This window comes from Balearica regulorum, chromosome 1, assembly GCF_011004875.1.
Source record: "Balearica regulorum gibbericeps isolate bBalReg1 chromosome 1, bBalReg1.pri, whole genome shotgun sequence".
NCBI classification, from domain to species: domain Eukaryota; kingdom Metazoa; phylum Chordata; class Aves; order Gruiformes; family Gruidae; genus Balearica; species Balearica regulorum.
In genome coordinates, this window is record NC_046184.1 from 96,755,598 (window position 1) to 96,777,429 (window position 21,832).

Here is a 21,832-nt window from a genome sequence, read left to right on the forward strand (position 1 = left end):
GTAAAGGGTAGAGTGAGGTATAAACCTGATGCTTTCTCCACGGTGCTTGGCTCACAGCAAAGATGAACAGTTTTAAGCATGTATTCCGTCATGTACTGAGAAGAAAATAAAGCTCAGTGCACAAAGATCAAATAGTAACAAAACACCATTCCCTTGCTTGCCCCACTTAATTTTCAAGCTTCAGGGGTACTGGCACTCCCCCCCCCCAAGGTGTGGGTACAGTGTATACTCCACCTCCCTATACCTCTCTACTCCCCTGTACTACTTAATAATATGCCACCTCTGTGTTGGGGAGGCGTAGGTAAGGTTGGAAAATGGCTTGCTCTACCTGCCGCCTCCACTTGAAGGGAACGGCATCAAGTTTCTGAACTCCATTTAGAAATACTTTTCTTTTCAGCAGCTGCAGAGTCTGGCCTAAGGAGCATTCTAGGAACCACGTCATTTTAGCACACTTTCTGCTAAAATGATAACCAGTTTTAAAGACAGAAATGCCATCTGTTTCTGCAGTGCTCACACAGAGGGGTAGTGGCTGCTTTGGTGTCATTCAACTCCCATCCCAGCCACAATGTCTTTGCTCCCCCTGGTCACATCTGACCTACAGAGCTGAACCTACACGCACATGCACATCAATGGTGATGTAGAAGGATGTGTGGTTTTCATTCGTCAGTTAAATCAGCATCTGAGCAGAAATTTCTAAATAGCAACCAAATCGCACAATTGCCCATCATCTTTAAATAATTTGTAATTTCAATCTTTAGATTATAAAAGGAGAAAAGCCACTCATGCAAATATTTCTGCATCCCTGGACAGTGCTACAAATAAAGTACTGACTAAGCAGCATAGCAAGAATTTATTGGCACCAATAATAGCACACAGAGTAACTCTTTCCTAAGCATCAATTATGGAAGTGGGAGCTGTATGCACACAAAAAAGACGACAAAAATACTTGTAAGTAGCATATTTTGATAAAAGAGAAAAGCACCTTTCTTAAGTAGACTTGAAATAAGAGTTATTAAGCACAGGACATGAATAGAAAGACTATAGTATGCTAGATTAGAAACAAAGCAAAAATCAAAATAATGGAATTATTCTGCTAGTTTATATATCTAAAGCAGCAACAACAGAGCTTGCTTAGAGCCTATCGGTTTTTCAGCAATGCCATACTTCTGAGAGAACACGAGCTTGTTAGCCAGGAAGCTTAGTGAAATGTGCCACGACACTTTTGTTGGGAAAACTTCCTCCCACTGAGGATGCAGCATTTGTGCATAACAGAGTAAGGCCGCCCACAACACCTAACAGGGTCCATGACTGCATTCTTCAGCTATCGCATGGAGACAGCAGTTCAGTCTATGTCCTGCCTTCTCCACGCAGAAACTTTATTCCAAGACTGTCATGTCCCAAGAAAACACCTTAAGCATATATTTATTTTGGCCTCTGAGAAATGCCAAAACGTCCACATCAATGGAGACCAATCGCTTTATAGCCTTACAACAATTTGTGGGACAAGATAGTCATTTTCCATGCACCTGTGCTCTTACTTTCTGCAAATGCTAACAAGTCACTGACAGTTTATACTACAAGGAAACTAGCACACACTTTGCTGTGCCCAAATGCGCTGCTGAACAGGAAGTAAGAAAACAATGTCTTAACAGCTGTGAATGTGGTGAGACAAGCACTTTTATCTGCTTACCAGATATTTCTTTAAATAGAGATGCAACCACAACACTGTTAAGCTGAAAGGTTCAGTAGTTGAGTGATTCAGTTCAAATTCACTACTCCAATGCATCATGGACCACTTCTCAAGAGTTAACTTCACAGTCATTATTTCAAATCTTCATCTTAACCTACACACACACTAATTAGATCTAAGTGGTCATTCAGCTGCACTGCAAAGATACCTTGGCTTATCGGTAAATATATGCAATCACGGAGATTAAACTGAGGCAGGCTCATCCATTTTTTTTTATTTCCTCATCACTGTTTGTGACTTTGCAGATGTGTGCATGAACACAACCCTTGACTCCCAGTGCTGCCTGTTAGGGGAACAGTGTCCCTCAGGAAGAAAATGCAGGAAGGATGTTAGAGGAGAAAAAGAAGTAGTTCAAATGCTTTTAACCTGCATTGTCATGGCAAAGGGAGGTGGGAGCAGAGTCTGATTTCTAACAGGAACCGCCAAGAAGACAGCCTAGCCTAGCCTAGGTCTCCAGAGCTCAGAACTTCTGCTGTGTCCAGAAGAGGGATAGGCCAAAGCCCAATTAAGAGCCGACGTGGACCATGCTGTGATAACACAGCCTTGGAGAAGTGGTGGCAGAGACTTAAGAGTTCAGATGCAGAAAGAGCAGCCTGAGTTACTACAATTCATTAGCTGCATGCCAGTCATTCACTTGAGCGCAGGTGTTGTTTTGCTCACAGTAAGGGTTATTTTCATTCAAAATTGTATTTGGGAATACTTCACTCAAAGCAGAACAAGTTTAAGTCATTGCAACAGAGAGGACAAACTTCTGACATTCTCCTAGTCAAACACTTAAGCTGGAAGCAATGGATGAGAAAGCGCACTATGAAGGCTAAACTGGTTAAAGGATGCACTGCAGAATTGGAATTGGCTTAATCACTGTAGCAATGAGCACAGTTTGGGGAGATTCTCCAACAGGCTCCAGGCCACATAGACAAGAATTTGGGTTTTCTACATTAGCTTCAACTGAGCCACATGGACATGCTCATGGTAGTCCCAAGTAACTTTTAAAAGCACAAGCTTAGTATTTTAGGGACCCTGTCTTGCTCACAAATTCTTCTTGCACTTTGGTCAAACAAAGTTGATGATAGATTATCTGCAAGCCTCCTATCAAGCACAGAGTGGGGCTCCCTGGCTTCACTAGGGTGTCTCACATGGGAAACATTTGCAGGATCAGGTCTTTGGCTGCCCAGGGATAAATATTTGTCCATGCTCTTTGTATAAGTGTGTCAAGGGGGAATTACAAAAATCCTAGAACCAGGTAAGTAGATTATAGCAACTTTAATAGAAAACTCATTCTCTTTGTGGCTATTGAAATACCAGTAGAAACTACATCTCTCTTAGGATACAGCATCTGTCTGAACAGAAAGTAAAATCCGCTGAAGTCAATGGAAAGGCCATACTTCAACAGGTTTTGGATGAAAAGGCATCTGTTCTGTTTTCTCTTTGATAGTCATGCAGAGACTGCTCAGCTATCTCACAGCATGCAACACAAAAAAACCCACCCAAAGATGCACAAGTGTGCAGTGTTAGCTTCCAATGGAAATTTTGACAGTGCAGAATTACCAAGATAAGATTTCTCTTTGCAGTCCTTGATAATACAGTTCTGTAGCATTCGGAAAAAAAAAAAAAAACCTGTGGTTTCCCCACAGGAAACCCGTGATATTGCTTGTAATAGCAGCCATAATTTCAGGGGCAGTTAATGAGGTAGCATTGTGCTTAACAGTGGATTAAGTAAAACAGTGGAATGCGGGACTTTGTCTACAATGCACAAATGACATCATTGATTGTTTTTTCAATTTTATCACCAACTACAAAATTCACTGTAGAAGTTAGAAGAACTCTCTGCAGCATTTGAGGCTGGCTTGAAAGGCCTCATTCTTTCTGGCAGGTATTTTATGCCAACCTGTCTTCTATAGCATTGTTGCTCATTTATGTTCACTACACAAGGAGCACCAAGTCTGCACCTGCAATCTAAGCAAAGAGCCACGTGATAAGCTTAAAAGAACAGTCGTTCTACTTCTCCGATATGTTTGTGAGATTAGAACCAGAGCAGACTCCACTTCAGCAAAAGCTCCCCTCAAAGCATTTCTGCTGTAGATACTTTCTCCAGCAAATCCTCAAAGATTCATGATTAAAAATATATTCCCATTTCAAACAGAAATGTCATTTACATCTTGCAGGAATACCTGCACCTTTCAAGACTTTTACTACAGTCTCTTTCACTCTTTGCAAGGGGGTTTCCGCCACACCACTTAGCATTGAAAATGACAGAATTTTTCAAAGAAAGGTTGTAATTTGAGTAGTGATAGAGAAAGTAGGCGTTTGAGTCCTGATTCTGTTGTCAGCTGCACAATTTATTTCCTCTTCAGGAAGCTAGAAGAAGCGTGCGTTCTGCAGTCTTAGAAAAGTACAGCTCACTGGCACCATGCACGCATTGCAAAAAGGTACTGAACTAATTGACTACTTAAGTAAATAAGAGATGCAGGTTTGTCAAGTTAAATGCATGGGAGCCTTGTGCCAACTGCTTGTTAAATTTGCATTTTCTCCAACTACAATTGAAAAAATATAATATTTAGTTTTAATATCCAATTTCTAAGAAGTCAAGGCAGTCCCCAGAAGCCGTCTTTTAGTAGCAGAACAAAGACTTTCTTCTTTGAAAACAAAGAGGAAGATTCAAGAGGGCTTTTTGATTTCTTGGGGTGGAGGAAAGGGAGAGTACAAACTCTGAAGTGACTTTCAGGTCAATAAGGCTAAAAAATCCTTTTCTCTTGAGGTTTCCAGTCATGTACAGCAAATTCCAGGCTTGGAAGAAATTGCTGAGAACTGTTAAGGATTGTCACCTTTTTAAGCAACCACAGTAAAACGTTCCATCCTGCCAGGGTTCATCCAGAACCAGAAAAACAATTTAAATATAAAAATTCTAGTAATGGTCTTGCTTCTGGGAACTTGCTGACCTCCTCTGTTGGGATCTTAGCAATATTAAAATCTTTCTTTGGTCAGCCACTGCCTTAGCTCCGTGCTCTGTGGCAGCAGTCTGCTATCTCATCACAGAAATTAGATACAGATATCTAACATGTTTGGCTGCTGCCACATATCTCCTTCCTCAAAAACAAGTGTAAACCTTCCTATTCCATATATACCATGTACGCATAAACCTACAAGTTTAAGGAACTTCATGGTGTGAGTTACCCTTTCCTAGACCATCAGTACTTAACACTGGCACTTCTAAGATTTCTAATTATTCCGTTCTGTAGATAGCACCATGCATTTTTAAGACACCCTCCCACCCCCAACATCCATAACGTCCTGCTTTTTTTTTTTTTTTTTTTTTTCCTCTACACTAATATCAAGCTTAGGAAGACTCAGCCAAGCCCAAAGAAAGAAATTCAATATCCACCCTCTCCCTTCCTAAGTATGGCTTCCCTTCAAAATGTAAAGTTGTCTTTTATGCCTACTCTAGGATTTTTCTGCTTGTCTTTGCCTATTTTATAAGTTCTTTTTTTCACTTTGCCAAGTGATCTCTCAGTCAGCTTCACCTGATCATCCAAGTCTTTTGCCAATCAGTACTATCTGACTCCATTTGACCCCAGACTTACTCCTTCATATACATCTGTGCATGTCACTGTTTAACAATACTCCCATTTACCTTCTCCAAGAACTCAAATAGCAAGAGCTATTCCCAGCCAAGTCAGGTGTCCATTTGACAGAGATTCTTATCTTGGAGACACCAACAGAATACGCTTACCAAAGATCACATAAGTAGCTAAGCAGAGATACTTCCCTAGAATATGCACCCAGCAGTTTATTGCTCGGGGACTTTCAAAAGAGGAGGAAATGTCTTTGTACACAATAGATGTGGATGGAGTAACATTACCTTATGTCCTGTCTTTCTAAAATTAGGCACGATTTGTCCTTGTCTTTATCATCCCGAATAACAGCATTTTAAGCAGACTACTGCCTCACTAAGTTTTTTAATGTAGCACCGTATAAAGGACAAGAAAGAAAAGTAAGAAGTCTTTTATATTCACAATGGATTTTAAAGCCTGCAGTGAATAATTTCTTGCTATCTAACAGAGCATTCAGTCTGTTGCAGGCTGCCCAAAATAGCATACCAACCTCATGTCCAATCCAATAGACTCTGCTTCTGCAGCCAGTCAAAGCTGATACTGTACAACAATGGTTTGCTCTCGGAGAGCAGATTTATTAACACACCACCAGGACTACAAACCCAGAAATCCCCTGCTGCATTCTCAGTGTTCACCTTTCCATTATGCCCCTAATTATCTCCAAAGTTTATTCCTTGTAAGCTTCTTGTTCAGGCTGATAAGCATTTCATTCCGAATCCTCTGCAGATCTCAGATTTACTCCTCGTGCTCTTAGCTGAGAAACTAAGCAACTGTCTCCATTTTTACAATACATATCCACACTCTCCAGCTTCTCTCTGTTTGGAATCCTTCTTTTTCTTAACAAGAGGCTTCCTCTTGAGATGCATATTCTCATCAGATGGCCCCAGGACTCTTGTGTTCACTTGAGCCTACAACATGGAACTGCTAAATCCAGTCGTCATAACTGGTCAAGACCTTCTCCTTCCCTAGGCTCAAGACAAACCCTTGGCTTTCAAACATACGACTTGCAGTCTCCACAAAATTGGATCTTTTCCTTGCTCAAAGCCACAGTTTAGACTACAGATCATAGAATGCATCATTGAAAGGAGGTCTAGTTCTCTATCCTGGTTTGCAGTGAAATGTGATAGACCTATGCTTTTTGGCTTAACAATGAGAAAATTTGACTCTACCCCTATTTATGAGTGGGGTGTCCAAATTCAGTTGCTGGCAAACCCCAAAGCTATGTCCACTTTAAAATAGTGTTGTTTTTAATGCAATTTTTTGTAATGATAATTACAACCTCAAAATCAGTATAAAGTGTAAGAATTCCCTAAATTTTCAGTACTTTTAAATTAATTTCTTCTCATTAATTCACTTCATTATGATAAAGCTCTGAGTATTTAAGAGTCTATTTCACCTTTGGACTCAAATGGAAGGGTATAGTATATTAATCAAGACTAACCTGCTCCTTTATGTTCAAATAAGATGCTAATCCTGTAAATTATTTCTTAAGCATTGATCTAAGGTAGTTAATATAAAAATAATATTCCAAAGTAATAACATCCCAAATAAAGATGTACTGCAAAGGACATTTTCTCACATAAGAGACTTTCTCGAAGAGCAATGTTTTACACTGAGGACTATTTCAATGCACATATTCCAAAAAGACAAATGCAGTCATGTGATTCACTTTGTCTTATAAGCAACCCTTCCTGCTTCTGCATTATGCATAATTGGAAATAAAACTGCTTGCCCTGAAGAAAAAAAAAAAAAAAAGCAAAAAGCACAACCCCAAACCCTCAGAAGTTAACAGAAAGCTGCTTTGACAGTGCTCAGAGTGCAAGTTTCCTCTGGAGGAAGCTACTCTGATTCTGAGAATAAAATGGCTTCTCTACCCGAACACAGTAATGTTTCATTATATTTTAAAGACAAATAGACACATTAAGCCACATATCAATTTACTCTCTTTTCACAACTGTTCTGGATTGTGGGCCCAGATTCATAGACTTTAAAAGAATGGAGAAGGCATATTATGATATCCTAACCTGACCATCTAGAGCTTCGCAATGGTATAATTTCTGCACCGTACCTCTGAATCCTGTTTCAGCTAAACTGGAGACTCTCTCAGTGATGGACTTTCAGACTTAGTTTAGAAACCTGAAGTGATAAAGAGTCAAATAGCATTCCTAGGTAAAATAGTTCTGTAATTTAGTTTAAGAGGTATCTAAATACTTTTGTTGAGTTCAACATAACATCACAAACAGTGTTAAGAATATGAGAGTCTCATGAATATTACAAAAGTATGTTTGTATCAGATAAAAGGGAACTAATAGTCCTGTACATGCTCTTCTCTGACAAGACAGGTGGATAATAAAGGCAATTGCACACATAAATAATTTATTCCTCTCTTGGAGGCAAACAATGAAGGAGAGCGTCATTGAGGTTGTAAAAGCCTGAACCACATTTCCTGTTTGTAAGAAAGCAGATGAAAAAAAAGACTGGAGACCTTTAAGATTGGCCGCAACTCTAGAGATAGATTCATGCTGCCAGGTCCAGAACAAAAGAGCATCCAAGGTCTGCCAACACAACTTGATTTGCTGTTGGATAAAGGGGAGGGGAGTATTCCTAGAAACAACAAAACCAGGTAAGACTTATCTTTTCAGTATTATAAACTTGTAAACAAAGGAGCAGTAAACCCACGCTATGGTAGGTTACCAGTCTTCCGAGAAGGTTGTTCAGGGGTCCGAAGTAAAATTATTAAAAATAATAAGCATGATGATGATAAGGCATCATCAATAGCTTAAATCTTCATTAATTAAAGTTTTTTAGTGAAGACTAAGCATTGGTGTTAGTTTTGCACTAAAATACTGTGCTGAGGGCTTCCTATTTTACAGTGTGCTGCTTCCCTTCTGAAGTATGAAGTTGATATCTTAAAAGCAATTAGTTGTGCACTAATTATTTGCGGTTTAACGAATCCTTTCCGGAGAATTAACCTTCTCAAAAAATTCACAGAGGTGGAAGCATCTTTAATATTAATTTAACATTCATCAGTCTCTTCATGGGTTTCTTTTCTTAAGGGTCATTAGTACATAATATTTTTTATCTCACCATTTAATTGGGGCGGGGGGGGGGAGCTAATTTTGTCTCAGCTTCGACAAATTTGCAGACAGAAACAACAGGAAACAAACCATTTTCTGCTCCAGATCATCATCTTAAATCTAGTAGTGACCAAATTAATCTGTTTCTATGAATAATGAGTTGATACCATAGATGGCATGTCCAGTTCTTGCTAGACAGGTGTCTGTATTCCCTACCTCATGTTACTTTTCAGTAGGAAAAACTAGTAGATGTACGATATCATCCTGTTATCCTTTGTGATGGATTCCCTTAACAAAATATATTAGAACAAAAAGGAATGAAACTTAGTACTTCTGCTACTTATTCTTTTGCTGTTAGGAGGATAAACACCTGTTTCTAGCTCTGAATTGTTAAATCTGACCACTTTCCCCAAAGGTTAAGTACATGATTAGGTCCAGTCCTTTGAGTTGCAATAACACTGAATTGCAGAAATTCATCCAGGGATTAGAATGTTCTTGGGGGCATCTGTTTTGTTGGGGTTATTTTGGGGGGGTTTTTGGGGCTTTTTTTGTTTGTTTGCTTGCTTGCTTCTCCCCCCACTCCCGCTCCCCTCCATTTACAATATAATGAATCCTGCAAGGAGAAAACCTCGTCTCTTTGGAGAAAGTTGCTAATGGATTTAAAAAGGAGAAAAAGCACAATTAACTTTCTAAAGAAAGTCTTTTGTTTGCCTGTGTTTTGTTGTGTGAATATAGTACCTTTAGTTTACAGCAGTGTAAAACATACTAAGAGGAGGCGAGTAGCCCCATCCCTAAAGTCAGAAAAGTGTAAACTTTATCCAGATAGAGTAAATTACCTAAGGTAGATGTTCTACTTGGATGCAACTCCAAGTTTGACACTTGTTTCCAAATAGAAATGAAAGAACAGCAGAACAGGAATGGTATTAGGTGTTCAAAATACTGTCATCTTCACAATGACTAAATATAGTACTTCCCCCGACTCACACATCCCAACGTCTTCTAAAAATAAAATGAGAATTGTTGTCCTTCTCATGAAACCTTTGGCTATACAATGAACTCTTTTCTGCACAGAGCAGCACATTAAGAACAGTTTCAATGTGATTTCTTATGAACAAACTACTACCACTCTTAAGTTTTTCCCATCACAGCTAGACTATTGCAGCAAGCCTTGATGAAATTTGAACTTATCCTACTAGAATCATAGCATACTATTCCCGGGGGCCAAAATTTTCATGAGACTTTTTTTTTTTCCCCCCAAAGATAGAACAATACTTTTTAAAATATTCAGTTTGACAGCAATTAAATACGAATGCCCCTGAACACAGTGCTATGAGTTCTTTGGAATAAATATGCGATATAAAAAAAATCTGGTTTTCCTACATTTGACAGTAGATTATTTGAATGAGAATTATAATTAGAGAAAAGAATAAAAGACAATATTTCAGAACATACTATAATTTGTCTAATTGACTGGTCTTTCTGTTTATTTCTCACTCTCCGTCCACAGCCATCTTATCTTTTTTCTGTCTTTAGTACAACCAGTTAGCTGTCATAGGCGGCATCTGCTATTATACGTATAGGGCCAGCAGTGTAGTTATCTGAGGAGACAAATTGTTCTTCACACAGGTATTCAGCTTTCCTTCTGCTGCTGCTGTTGTCAAAGTAGTAAATATTTAAATAGTGCAGTTATAAATGTAAATAGCTAGCATATTAGCAACAACTCTAAGGGTAGTACAAGAACACCTGGGAAAGAGCTGGGAGTTGTATATCTGTAAAGCTAAGAGATAAAATCAAAATCTCTCATATTTTCTACTTGAACATTAAGATTAACTTGAAACTGACATTAGAAAAGCATAGAGCACTCAGAGCAGCACTTGTATCTCTCTGATCAAGGCCTTTACTATGGTTTTATGGGGTAAGTGAAAACGGCTGTTGTTTCTGAAATATAAGTAGTGTTGTCTGACAAATAGCTGGTATTGCAAAGACAAAAAAAAAAGATAGATACTGAAATCACATGTAGGTTTGTATACATTCTACTGAAATACAAGCAGATGTTTAAGTCAGAGTTGGGGAAAATAAATTTAAAAATAAACTAAGTAGGTACCATTCAGCTGGGAATAATTTTAAATGTTTTTTTTCTTAATCTCCTCACACCCATGCAGGTTTCTAAACCATGTTTAAGAAAGCTATAGATTGTGAGGTTTAAAAAATTGGTACATTTTATTAGAAATCTAAGTTTCATGTCTTTCGTTTAGCTAGAATATTTTTAAAGTTGTAAAGTGGGATTGCTCAAATACCATAGAAGTTAAACTTGAAATTGAAAAGGGAAACAATTTTTTTCCAACCTTTACTATTTTCCAGATAATAATTCCAATTTAAAATCAGAAGATGAAACACACACACAAAATTGTTATCTGTACTGGTTTTGGCTGGGGTAGAGTTAATTTTCTTCATAGTAGCTAGTATGGTAGTAGCTATGGTTTGGATTTGTGCTGTAAAAAGTGAGTAGGCTGGGGGTGCACAAGAAGTTGGGAGGGGACACAGCCAGGACAGCTGACCCCAACTGACCACAGGGATATTCCATACTATATGATGTCATGGTCAGCATATAAAGCTGGAGGAAGAAGGAGGAAGGGAGGGACATTCAGAGTGATAGCGTTTGTCTTCTCAAGTAACCATCATGCATGATGGAGCCCTGCTTTTCTGGAGATGGCTGAACACCTGCCTGCCCATGGGAAGGGGTGAATGAATTCCTTGTTCTGCTTTGCTTGCGCACACAGCTTCTGCTTTACCTATCAAACTGTCTTTATCTCAACTCATGAGTGTTCTCACTTTTACCCTTCTGATTCTATCCCCCATCCCACCGGGGATAAATGAACGAGTGGCTGTCTGGTGCTTATTTGCCAGCTGGGGTTAAACCACGACACATCAAAAATTTGGTTGCTTCCTCCACTTCACTTAAGGGCTGAAAATATTCAATTTGAAACTAAGAGTTCCCTCCTACTCTGAAAACACCAGGGAAAAATAGCACTCCTTAATCAGAAAGATAAATAACAGCATTCAGTATCAAGAAAAAGGTACAAACTTAGGTTCCCACTGTCTTGAGATATCTACTCGCTCTCTTTATTCTAACGAGTCACAGGGCTGTAGTTTCTATCACAGTTATGTGTGTGTCCCTTCTCTTACGTCACAATACTGCTTTTGCTCCCTGGGGGAAGAGGAAAAAAAAAAAAGAGAATTTGTAGGAAAAGAAATATGAAATGAACATAGGAAAAGTGGAAAGGAATCACTTCAGAAAAGATAAAAGGACAGGAGAAGGAAGGATGAGTCTTCTTATTCAGGCGCTACATTGAGACTTAAGAGTTCCTGACTTTGACACAGACTTCTCGTAGTTTTGGTCAGGTTGCATAGGATGTAAATGTTGAGTGACTAATTGTAGAATAACCAGGTTCCAAACACTGGTGGTTCTTGATGTGGCCCGATAGCATCTTCTCAAGGTGAGATCTCCCTTTCCTTTAATTCCTATTCTGAAAAATTGGAATAATATATAGCTGCCTCAAGGGGGTGTTGTCTCTCCTCATGAATGTCTGTATCTCATTGCAAAAAAGTGCCTTTCAACATGAAGAGTAGTAGTGCAGTGATGGAGAATCCTCAAACACCTTTGGGAGAACTCAGGGAGGAGCAAAGAAAGGAATGGAAATTGGATGTTTAGTTTAAAAGGAAGGATAAATGGCCACGGGAAGTACCATGTGCAAAAACCAGTTACAAGTCTGTCAGAAAGTTACAGCTTATTTGCTCCGTTTTGTTCCTTCTAAAAGAGAGTTCTGGTCAGGAAGGAAAACTGCATCATAGAAGCCCATGTGATTCGTGATTTTTTTACTACCAAGGATTATCTTATCTTGTTTCATCATCATAAAAGCATCTGTGGCTTGAAAAAAAACAAAACTAAAAAAGCTTTGGCCACACCAGCATAATTAAGGAACAAAACCCGTAAGGGGCAGTTCCTAAGGTGGGTTGGAGCTGGTCAGCCATGGAACAAAACTCTTCTCAGCGGGAGCAAATGCATTGCCCCCCACCCCTACACTCCTGACCAGCAACATGCGAACGTTTATTCCTGTACTCCTTTACCTCAGCTTTTGTTTAAGAAGCGAACAAAATGTCAGCCTCCTGAAGGAACCCAACTGCATCAAAACCAAACAAGAGCCTTCTGGACCTGCTGACAGTATCATCCAATCTCTCCCCTTGACTGCTCTGCTCCGGCTAGACTTTTTGGTGCAGTATTAGTGGAGTTAGTTTTTTGGACAAGGCTTTAATTCAGAGTCCAATCTTCAGAGGCAAGTTCAGGTCAAAGGGCTTTGTTCAATTAGGTTGACCCACCTTTTACCAAGGGATTCTTCAGGAGCTGTTTGGGTTTTTCTCTGCAGCAGATCTGTGGGGTTCGACAGTTCCCAGCTACTGCTCATCCTTCGCCACTACATCCTCTGCTTTCTCAGGAAGGAGAGCAAGGATATGAGTAAATTAAGTCATTTAATAGGAGATGCGAGAAAACACATAACCAACCTTTGAAATTTGTTGCAGGGATTGTTATAACCTGATGGTCTTAGCTATTAATAAGAGACATTTCCAGTGAAGTAAGTTGTTTTGACTGAACTCATCTTCAGACCTACATACATGGACTCTAGAATTTAGCCAAAAATTTACTGCGAATAGTAAGTTAAAGACAATTACACAAATAATTTCAAAGCTATTAATGTAAATTACTTTTTTCTTTAGCAATTTCTGATTTTACTGCATTTTACAGGCAAACCAATAGTCATCCTTTGGCTGAATTGCTATGAAACAGTAGTTCTGCTAACGCTTTACTGATGTTGCTTTCTTATTATTTAGCATCTGGGTTTGATACTAATTATTTAGCTTGTATAGCAATGGCTGTCACAGAGTAAACAACAAAATAGCAGCTTGAATTACAGAAAGCAAAAATCAACCAACCACAAAGAATACAGTAAAACTGTTAGAAAACACAAACTATAAAATTATTTTCTTTCAGTTACAGAAATGGAGTGCCATTATTCTGTGTGGGGAGTTTTGGCATTTCTGAGTTTGGCTCTGATTGTTTCATTGATACTGAATATTTCACACTATATGCAAAAGAAACAAGGTAAGTAACATTGTCTCTCTTACATTCTGTAAGGAATAGAGCTGACGTGTTCAAAGTGTCTGTAGAGAAAGCTATCACTGCTGGGAGATTTCAAGGCAACAAATTGATTCTTTTCAATCTTAAAGATATCTTTTGGCAAGAATGATTCTAGTTGAGAGGATGTAACTTTGAAAGTTTTTAGAAGAGTCAGGAATGATTACAAAATGATTGCTAGCTGCTCAATCTGCTGCTAAAAGCTACCTAATTCCACTCTCTGAAGACAAACCAACAGAACATGTACAAGGTAAAGAACTTAGTTCTGGCTAAATTTTTATTTTTAAAATATATTTTTAACATCTGTAACTTTCTTTTTTAAGTGTACTTTTCATGTAACTGGTTCTCATTTGTACTTTAATGTAAAAATTATTTTACATAGCTGTACCAATACAAAATACATTTGAGAAAGTGTTCTCCTCCCAAAATTCCTGAATGCTTATTTAAATTTCAGATTTCATACACATTTTAGTCTTAATCAGTTTATTTTCAAAAAAGCTCTAATTTCTTTTCGTCATGGGATCCTAAACCAATGTGTCCCTCACAATAAGGAACTGATTTATGTTAAAGGGTGACTACAGTCATACTCAGGTTTTGGTTAAAATTAATTATGACTTTAACAGAATTCATTATATTAGTGCAATTTCTCTTACGCATAGACTTGTATAATTATTAAGTTGTACAATCCTCACTGCTCCCATTCAGAAAAAAACAGCCTTTACACAGGGAAAACTGCACCTGTGCCGTCCGTATGTGTATGAGGGGGCACGCAAACACTGGTGGATTCAACCATGTTAAACACATACGTAGATAATCTACATAAACAGAGGGCCTATGCTTACAGCAAGTATAAGAGAATTAGATTATTAGAGGATATTAAAAGAGCTGCTGGAGTGTTGTGGGATGGGGGGGGCCTTTTTTGGTTTACTTTGTCTTTTAGTGCTATTAGGCAGATATTTCTATGATGAAAAAATCACAATCATTTACAAAACTAACATTGAGCAAAGTTTCAGTCAGAGTGGCTGATGCTGCATTGTTCATGGAGTTCGAGCTTACTGTGGTAAATTCTGGAGTCTTGGAGCAGAGGATAGAAAGTTGGGCATTCCTGAGTTATTAATCAGCCTCTAGCAATAAATCTCTTTGTAGCCGTTCCCTCTCTGCTTCAGTTTCTTCATCTGTGTGGCTCACAGGATAGCTCTCTTTCGAAGATACAAGCAACAGAACTAGTTAAATAAATTAACCCTTCACCTTGTAATATAAACACATGATGCATCTCACTAGGCAGAGAAAAAGATGAAGTACAAGCAGGAGGGTGAAATAAGGAATTAAATCCCATGTGTTACAATATATTTTTTGGGTCTTGTAAACTAACATAGACTGCAAAGCCACAGCAAAGAGTCATAACACAAGCATTTATTGTATTAGTCAAAAGGATTTGAGAAAAGCAGGGGGACAACTAATGGTCCTGAGAGCCAAGAGCTTTCAATTTTACTCTCTACAGTGAAATCAAAAGCATGTCAGTTAATACAATTATGTGAAGTGTTCTAAAATAGCATGTTTCATTTTCTCTTCACTTGACTTTTTTTTTTTTTTTTTTTTACAAATTTTCTAGCTAAAGTGTATAAAGACTATGAAGACAACTGTCCAAGGTAAGTTGGATAAAAAAATGTTTCCTTCTGGCAAGGGTGAGATAAGCAATGAATAATAACAGACGGCTTTGGAGGGATGGCAAAGAAGAAAATCCAACATGTCATGCAGCCTGCATGGAAATGTCAGAGAGCAGGTTGGTTATGGAAAAAAGTTTTAAAAAAAATCACGAAAAAAAAAATCATGTGGGAGAGAGGTACTCCGGTCATTTTATCAACAATGAAATAATTGCATGCTAATATCATAATTTTATATACCAAAGGAACTGCAAGATATTGAGCTAAAACAGTATTTACTATCACTCAAACTCAATAAATCTATAATAATTAAAAACAACTCTCAGAAAACAATGAGAAATTATAGTCTATTTAATACTTCTGGAGCAATAATTTATATGTATTTACATTTCATGCCTTTCTTTTATACATGACATTCAAAAGCAGTAAAATGGAGCCTGTTTACAGCTGCTGGTTAACTCATGATCTGTTACAAGTCTGTTTCTCTTATTCCATATAAATAAAAAAAACCCCAAACCACACTTTAGAAAGATGGAAAGAGTCTCATCTCAGCCCAAATATAGAAGGCCCTTGAAATAAAAATATAGAAGCCTTCACCTGTTCCCCAAAACCAATCCTCAATTACAAATTTACCTGAAGATGGGAAGTCTGTCTATTACTGCCTGTTCAGTTGAAAAATACCACTGAAAAAGTGGTGTTAATTGCATTATGTCATTCCCTTGATGATGCAAAGTACAGGGATGTAATAGGAACAAGGTTATACGGTGCTTCCCACTAACAATTCCCATCTTTACAAACATGCTTAAAAACATTTTCAAGCAACATCAGATAATGAAATACAGAATACCATTAAATATCCAAAGCTGAACTTTTCTTTGGTCTTCTCTAGTTGTGTTGACCTAAGCATTTTAGCTGAATCAAGAGCAGACTTTTTAAGAACACCTCCCCAAAAGACTCCTTTAGTGCATTAGTTTGTATTGCAAAGTGGTCTTGAGGACATGAACTGGGTTCCTTTCAATGATTGTTAATATGTCCAGCACTGTATCAAACAGTAGCTTAGTAGTTTTGAGATTAGTTTTATATTTAACTAAGTTACAGGACAGAAGAGTTCAATTCTTGACTAGATAACAAATCTCTCTTCAGAACATGGATATTGCCATTTCTTCCCTTTCTGCTAAACTGGTATTTCCCCCTTCTCCCCGATATTTTTGGTCATCTTTTTTAGATCACATACAATCCACTATTGCTATATGTGTGTAAAATGTTTAAAGTATAATAGCGGTGTCCTAAATAAAGCATATTCTGTGAATTAAAAGTATTTTTCCATTCCCCTTCTAGCTACGATGACTATTACACAGAAGATGACCCAGTTTATGGCAATCTCAATCAAGGGACTTTCGGTAAGCTTCACTTTAAGAACATGTGCCTGTTCAGAGGCTATAATAAATGTATGGTTAAAAGCTGACTGACTGGTACTTTATGTGTTTCTCAATAGCAAACTTGAGAATCTACCCCTTTTCATTTGCGGTATTAATACCTACTTGGGGTAGAACTGCAAACCATCATACTGCTCTACTATTTGTAAGACCAGATCTCATACCAAATTTGGTTTTTTACAGTCCAAATGGTCCTGTACAGCCAAATCTCTCAAAACCAAGAGCATTTCCACATGTAAAGCTGCACCAATTGAAATAACGGCTTGATCCCTGTGTGTTAAAGCAATCTAAGACACACGTTACTCCCTGCCCAAAGTCAATGTTCCCACAGAAGCTGGCAGAAACAGCCACATACCAGTTCTCTGCTGTGGCTATCCACGGATCAGCAGCAGTTGACAAATATGCTGAAACAAGCCCAGTGGCTGAATGGTGGGCAACCATGGCTTTTTCTCTGCTTTACTGGGCTGAAGTTAATAATCCTTGGCAGAAAAATACCATGTTAAAGGCAGTAATGTCACATAACTGCAGCTAGAGCTAGATATGCTGAGGGTATATCTCTCAAAGCCCTTATGGTGTTACAGTGGTATTTAAGTAACATGAAAACAACTTTTGTGCTAGCCTTATTTGAGGTTAAACAAAACTGAGCTAAAGTACTTGAACTGTGGGAGAAAAAAAAACCCAAACCCAACTTTTTCATATAGAGTTTGCATAAATTTAACTAAGCCAACACTCAAATGCATTGACTCTACAAAAGCCTAAAAACTGTAAGGAAGTAATCTGTTTTACTGACAGTTAAAATGAGAAAATAACTTGCACCAAATTTAGAGACAACTGGAAGTAGAATCAGGAATAGAATTTAATCACCAGCTGCTGCAACTCACAGCCTCTTTCTCAGCCAAGGAAAGATTGCCTATGCTGAAAAATACATTGGTACGTGGTTACCCCCGAATTGCAAGATGTCCTCCTAGGAGTCTAAATGGATGCCCACTTAGTGAATAATGAGAAACATCCATATGAACAGAAAATTATTTTCATTTTCACAGTATGCGTGTCTGAATTTCTTACCTATTTGCCCCTCTATGAATAGAAGGAGAGATTTGTGTGTGATTTCAAAACAAAACAAACTTCTACCAAAGTAAATTGGGGGGAGTTACTACTGTAACAGGGAGGATCTGTTGATCTGATCTTTTAAGACTCAGTAGCATGTCTTAAACTAAAACATTTTTCTACTTTGATAAATTCTAGAGGAATGTTGTTACGAGCAGATGAAATCCCAGCCTCAAAGGCCAGTTAACCAACTACAGGTATCTTTAATTTTAATTCTGGATTTCTGTATTAGAGTAATGTGGTCTCAGTTCTCATGTTTAGGCCATGACAATACATGACAAAAATCTTCACATTGCTCATCACAAAAAATTACCACGCGTTAGTGTCTCAGTTCATCAGGGAATTTAAGCACAGACTTGACACTTCTTCAATCTGGGTCATTAATGAGGGAGCAGGAGAATTATAGACAGCTCATTTACATCCATATGGCATGACAAAGCTCAGTCACAGGCATGCAGATCAGGCTGAATTAAGCCTGTGTTTACTGCTAAGGCTTATGTAAAGAATTAATTTTATTTATTTTGGACATCAACCAAGTGAAAAAACAATATCACATGATAATCATGAGTTTGACTCTGTCCTACCCAGCACAAAATCTATCTGCCTTAACAAATGAAAGACTGTTTTTCCTATTGGTTTGTATTTTGTTGAGTTACTTGGATACCTAAAAGCACACAGGCTTTAACTGAAATTTGTCTGTAATTGAAGCACTCCCAGCATCAATCTCCTGAGTTGATTTCCAGGTATTTCCTAAGGACCAATTTCCAGCCTCTCTCAGGATACTTCCAGGGGGTAGAAATATCTTTTTTTTTTTTTTTTTTTTTTAATCTAGATGTGGTGGGTTGACCCTGTCTGGAGGCCAGGTGACCACCAGAGCCACTCTATCGCTCCCCACCTTCACTAGACAGGGGAGAAAAGGTATAATGAAAGGCTTGTGGGTTGAGATAAGGACAGGGAGAGATCATTCACTAATTATTGTCATGGGCAAACCAGACAACTTAGAGAGAAAATTCATCTAATTTATTACCAAGCAAAACAGAGTAGAGGAATGAGAAAATAAAATCAAATCTTAAAACACCTCCCCCCACCCCTCCCATCTTCCTGGGCTCAACTTCACTCCCGGTTTCAACCTCCTCCCCCCTCAGCATTAACTACATGGAAACAGAATAATCTATAAAAATTCCAATGTCAAAAGTGATAATTTGGCTTGAAAAACACAAATAGAGGTAGGGGAAAAAAACACACAAAGTATACATTTTGCACTGGGAATGAGATTATATATACAGACAAGAATGACCCATCTTTGGTTTTTTGCACAAAGCCTGTGAAAAATATTGTTGCTAATAACCAGATTCTAATTTAAAAAATAACAAGTGGGAAGAAAACCACATCAAATAATGTCTGCAAAGAACTTGGTCTGCATGTAAGCTACCCTCAATACCATAGAGAATCTTTCCAATAATACCTTGATGATTTTTTCCTTACTGCCATTATCCTAAAACCATGAGTCCTTTACCATTAGGTTATGTTGGTCTGTTTTCTGTGCTGCCACAGCTTAATCGTTTGTAATTTTAATGAGCTCATTCACAGCTAGTTTGGGTAAACTTCAGCCACTATTATGATTACAGCATAGACATACTCTAAGTCTTAGACATAATTTTAAAGCAGGCATAACTACTGAATGTTAAGTATACAGTGAATTTCCTTCTAGGTGGAGTCTGCCAATCAGATGTGTTATGCCTCACTTGATCACAGCATCAAGGGAAAACGCAGAAAACCAAGGAGAAAGAAAGACACTTCATTAGAGGAGGATGAAGAAGATAGATCATGTAACCCCACCACGATGGCTTCCAAAGTTAGCATTTACCTCAATAGCGAGCAGCTGGCTGCTGAAAACGTAGAAGCCATTCATGACGGTCCCATCAGATAAACGAGTTTGATTCATACTACAAAAGGAGAGAATATCTGAAATGGCTTCACGAGCCAAATACGTAATCCGTAAAGTGAGATTCTGCTTGTTCATTCTGGTGGAACAGTGAATGATTAGAGATAATATCCTGGCAAACTGACATACCAAACAATGGTATAAAATGGACAAGTTAAGTGTTCCAAAGTGTCTTCCAAGCACATTCATGAGCTAAGCAAGAACTAAGATCCAGAGTGCCACTTTGAAGGATCTGCCCTTCTGAAGACATTTTGAAAGGGGGTTTGTAGAAGCTAGTATCTCAACATTCACACAGTATTGACTTCAGTAAGAATTAATCCTTTGTTTAAAACAACCATCAACTTTCAAACAGTCCCAGAAGACACACGCTGTTGTCTGTAAAGCTCTAGCCGAGTATAACTATTCTTCTATATAGGTTTTAACAGTACTTTTGGAAGGAAATTGTGTTTCATACTTGCACACTTAATGATTTAGCTGTTTTCCCAATTAAAAACTGTTCTGCTGTTCAACATTGTGTACTTCCTCACTGTGACTGGCCAATGGTAATAACACAATATATCTAAAGCTAAATGGAGAATAATTTAACAGCTTGTTTAAAGTAGTAATTGTACATCTCAAGATTTAACAATATCCTTATATATCTTTATTTTCCTTCTGTGAGCAATACCAGAATACATCTCAAATCTCGACGCCTCTACTAACGTAATGTGGTATCCAGACGTATTCAAGAGTCGACAAAAATATTGGCAAATGATCTGTAACAATAAGTCTCCTAGGGAGGATTTTTTCCTTCTAATGTTCTATGTGATGTTTAAATTTGTTGTGTTTTACATTGCCATTGTTACCAACTATTTTAAAAAAGTAAAAAGAGCTTTTTATTTCCCCAAATAATTCACATACTGTGTGCACATTCATCTTAAGACTTTAAACTCATCAGATGGTAAGGTTTTATAGAGTGGGGATTTATTTTTATATTCTGGGAGTCATTAAGTAGTAGTAGCAGGGAACAGTAAGGCATGTTGATGTAATACGTCTACCTCTAGGTGTCAGACAGTTCTGCCTTCTCAAAAAAATAGTATTAGTGCCTTTAAAATCCACGCCGAGCGCAATGTCAAGGAACTTGAAACTCTCAAGCACATATGGAGCCCTGCAAGTGTTTTGGGCCCTGAAGGAGATAGCACTGTAAGCAGTTACAAAACCCCAAACAAATGAAAAGCCCATAGTACAAAGAAACTCTTCTAAAAGCAGAAGTGGATAGACATGTCCAGAGATGGAACAAATTGAAGAAAAAAAAACAATGTAAAAGAAACAGCTCTTTGACAGCCTGGTTCATGTTTAGTTTAGCTCATAGATAATAAGGCTCTTCAACATGCCTTAACTTCTATGCTAGACCAAAAGGAAGGGGCCAACCCCTGCAGCCAAAGCTGCCCAGTGTCACTGCCTGTCTTGTGATAGCACTTGCTTTTGTGCGCAGAGATCAAGTCAACATATGTTTGGCTGTTGCATCCCAGAAACAAGACAGACTTGGAATTAAAGTGACTGTGTTATCACAGTCTTAGACTGTTGGATAAGCAAAAATAAATACTGCTTGAAGAATTGATAAAAAACACTTCAATGGAGAACCACATTAAATGATGATCCTGCCTAAGATCCTATGGGGGGAAAGGAGGAAGGCAAATCCAAAGCCAAAGATCCAAAGCTAACACCAAGATATCAGCACAGGAAGTACTAATTTATTTAGATTGGAAGGAATTATACTTTGTTCCATTGTAGGAACAAATTAAGTAATAAAATACATATCAACATACTCTTAGACTCACAGATCAAAATTGTTTGAATAACATTGATATGTAAAATATTTATATAATTTTTTTAACTTTAGCTGGCACCAATCAGATGCCATACTCAGCCCTCTGAGATGATTAAAAGAGAACGCTTTCTTAAACAATCTCTCAACCAAGTAAGCACAGGCCCAAGAGTCTACTTGTTACTATTTTCCAAACTACACATGAAACAAGGGATGTTGTATTTTCATTGAATACAATTTGTGT

The 21,832-nt window shown here is 38.0% G+C and overlaps 1 protein-coding gene across 2 annotated transcripts; it reads left to right on the forward strand.

The window, feature by feature from the left end:
- Positions 1-7,852: 7,852 nt before the first annotated feature.
- On the forward strand, positions 7,853-19,788 carry TRAT1 (T cell receptor associated transmembrane adaptor 1). Of its 2 annotated transcripts, none has more exons than XM_075742913.1 (6): positions 7,853-7,984; positions 13,486-13,596; positions 15,242-15,278; positions 16,632-16,693; positions 17,975-18,033; positions 19,548-19,788. In XM_075742913.1, the coding sequence occupies exons 2-6, from the start codon at positions 13,494-13,496 to the stop codon at positions 19,764-19,766; spliced, it is 480 nt and encodes a 159-aa protein (XP_075599028.1). In that variant the 5' UTR covers positions 7,853-7,984; positions 13,486-13,493; the 3' UTR covers positions 19,767-19,788. The 2 variants fall into 2 exon arrangements, with proteins under 2 accessions (XP_075599028.1, XP_075599029.1); XM_075742914.1 differs by lacking the exon at positions 7,853-7,984 and adding an exon at positions 13,067-13,147.
- Positions 19,789-21,832: the final 2,044 nt, after the last annotated feature.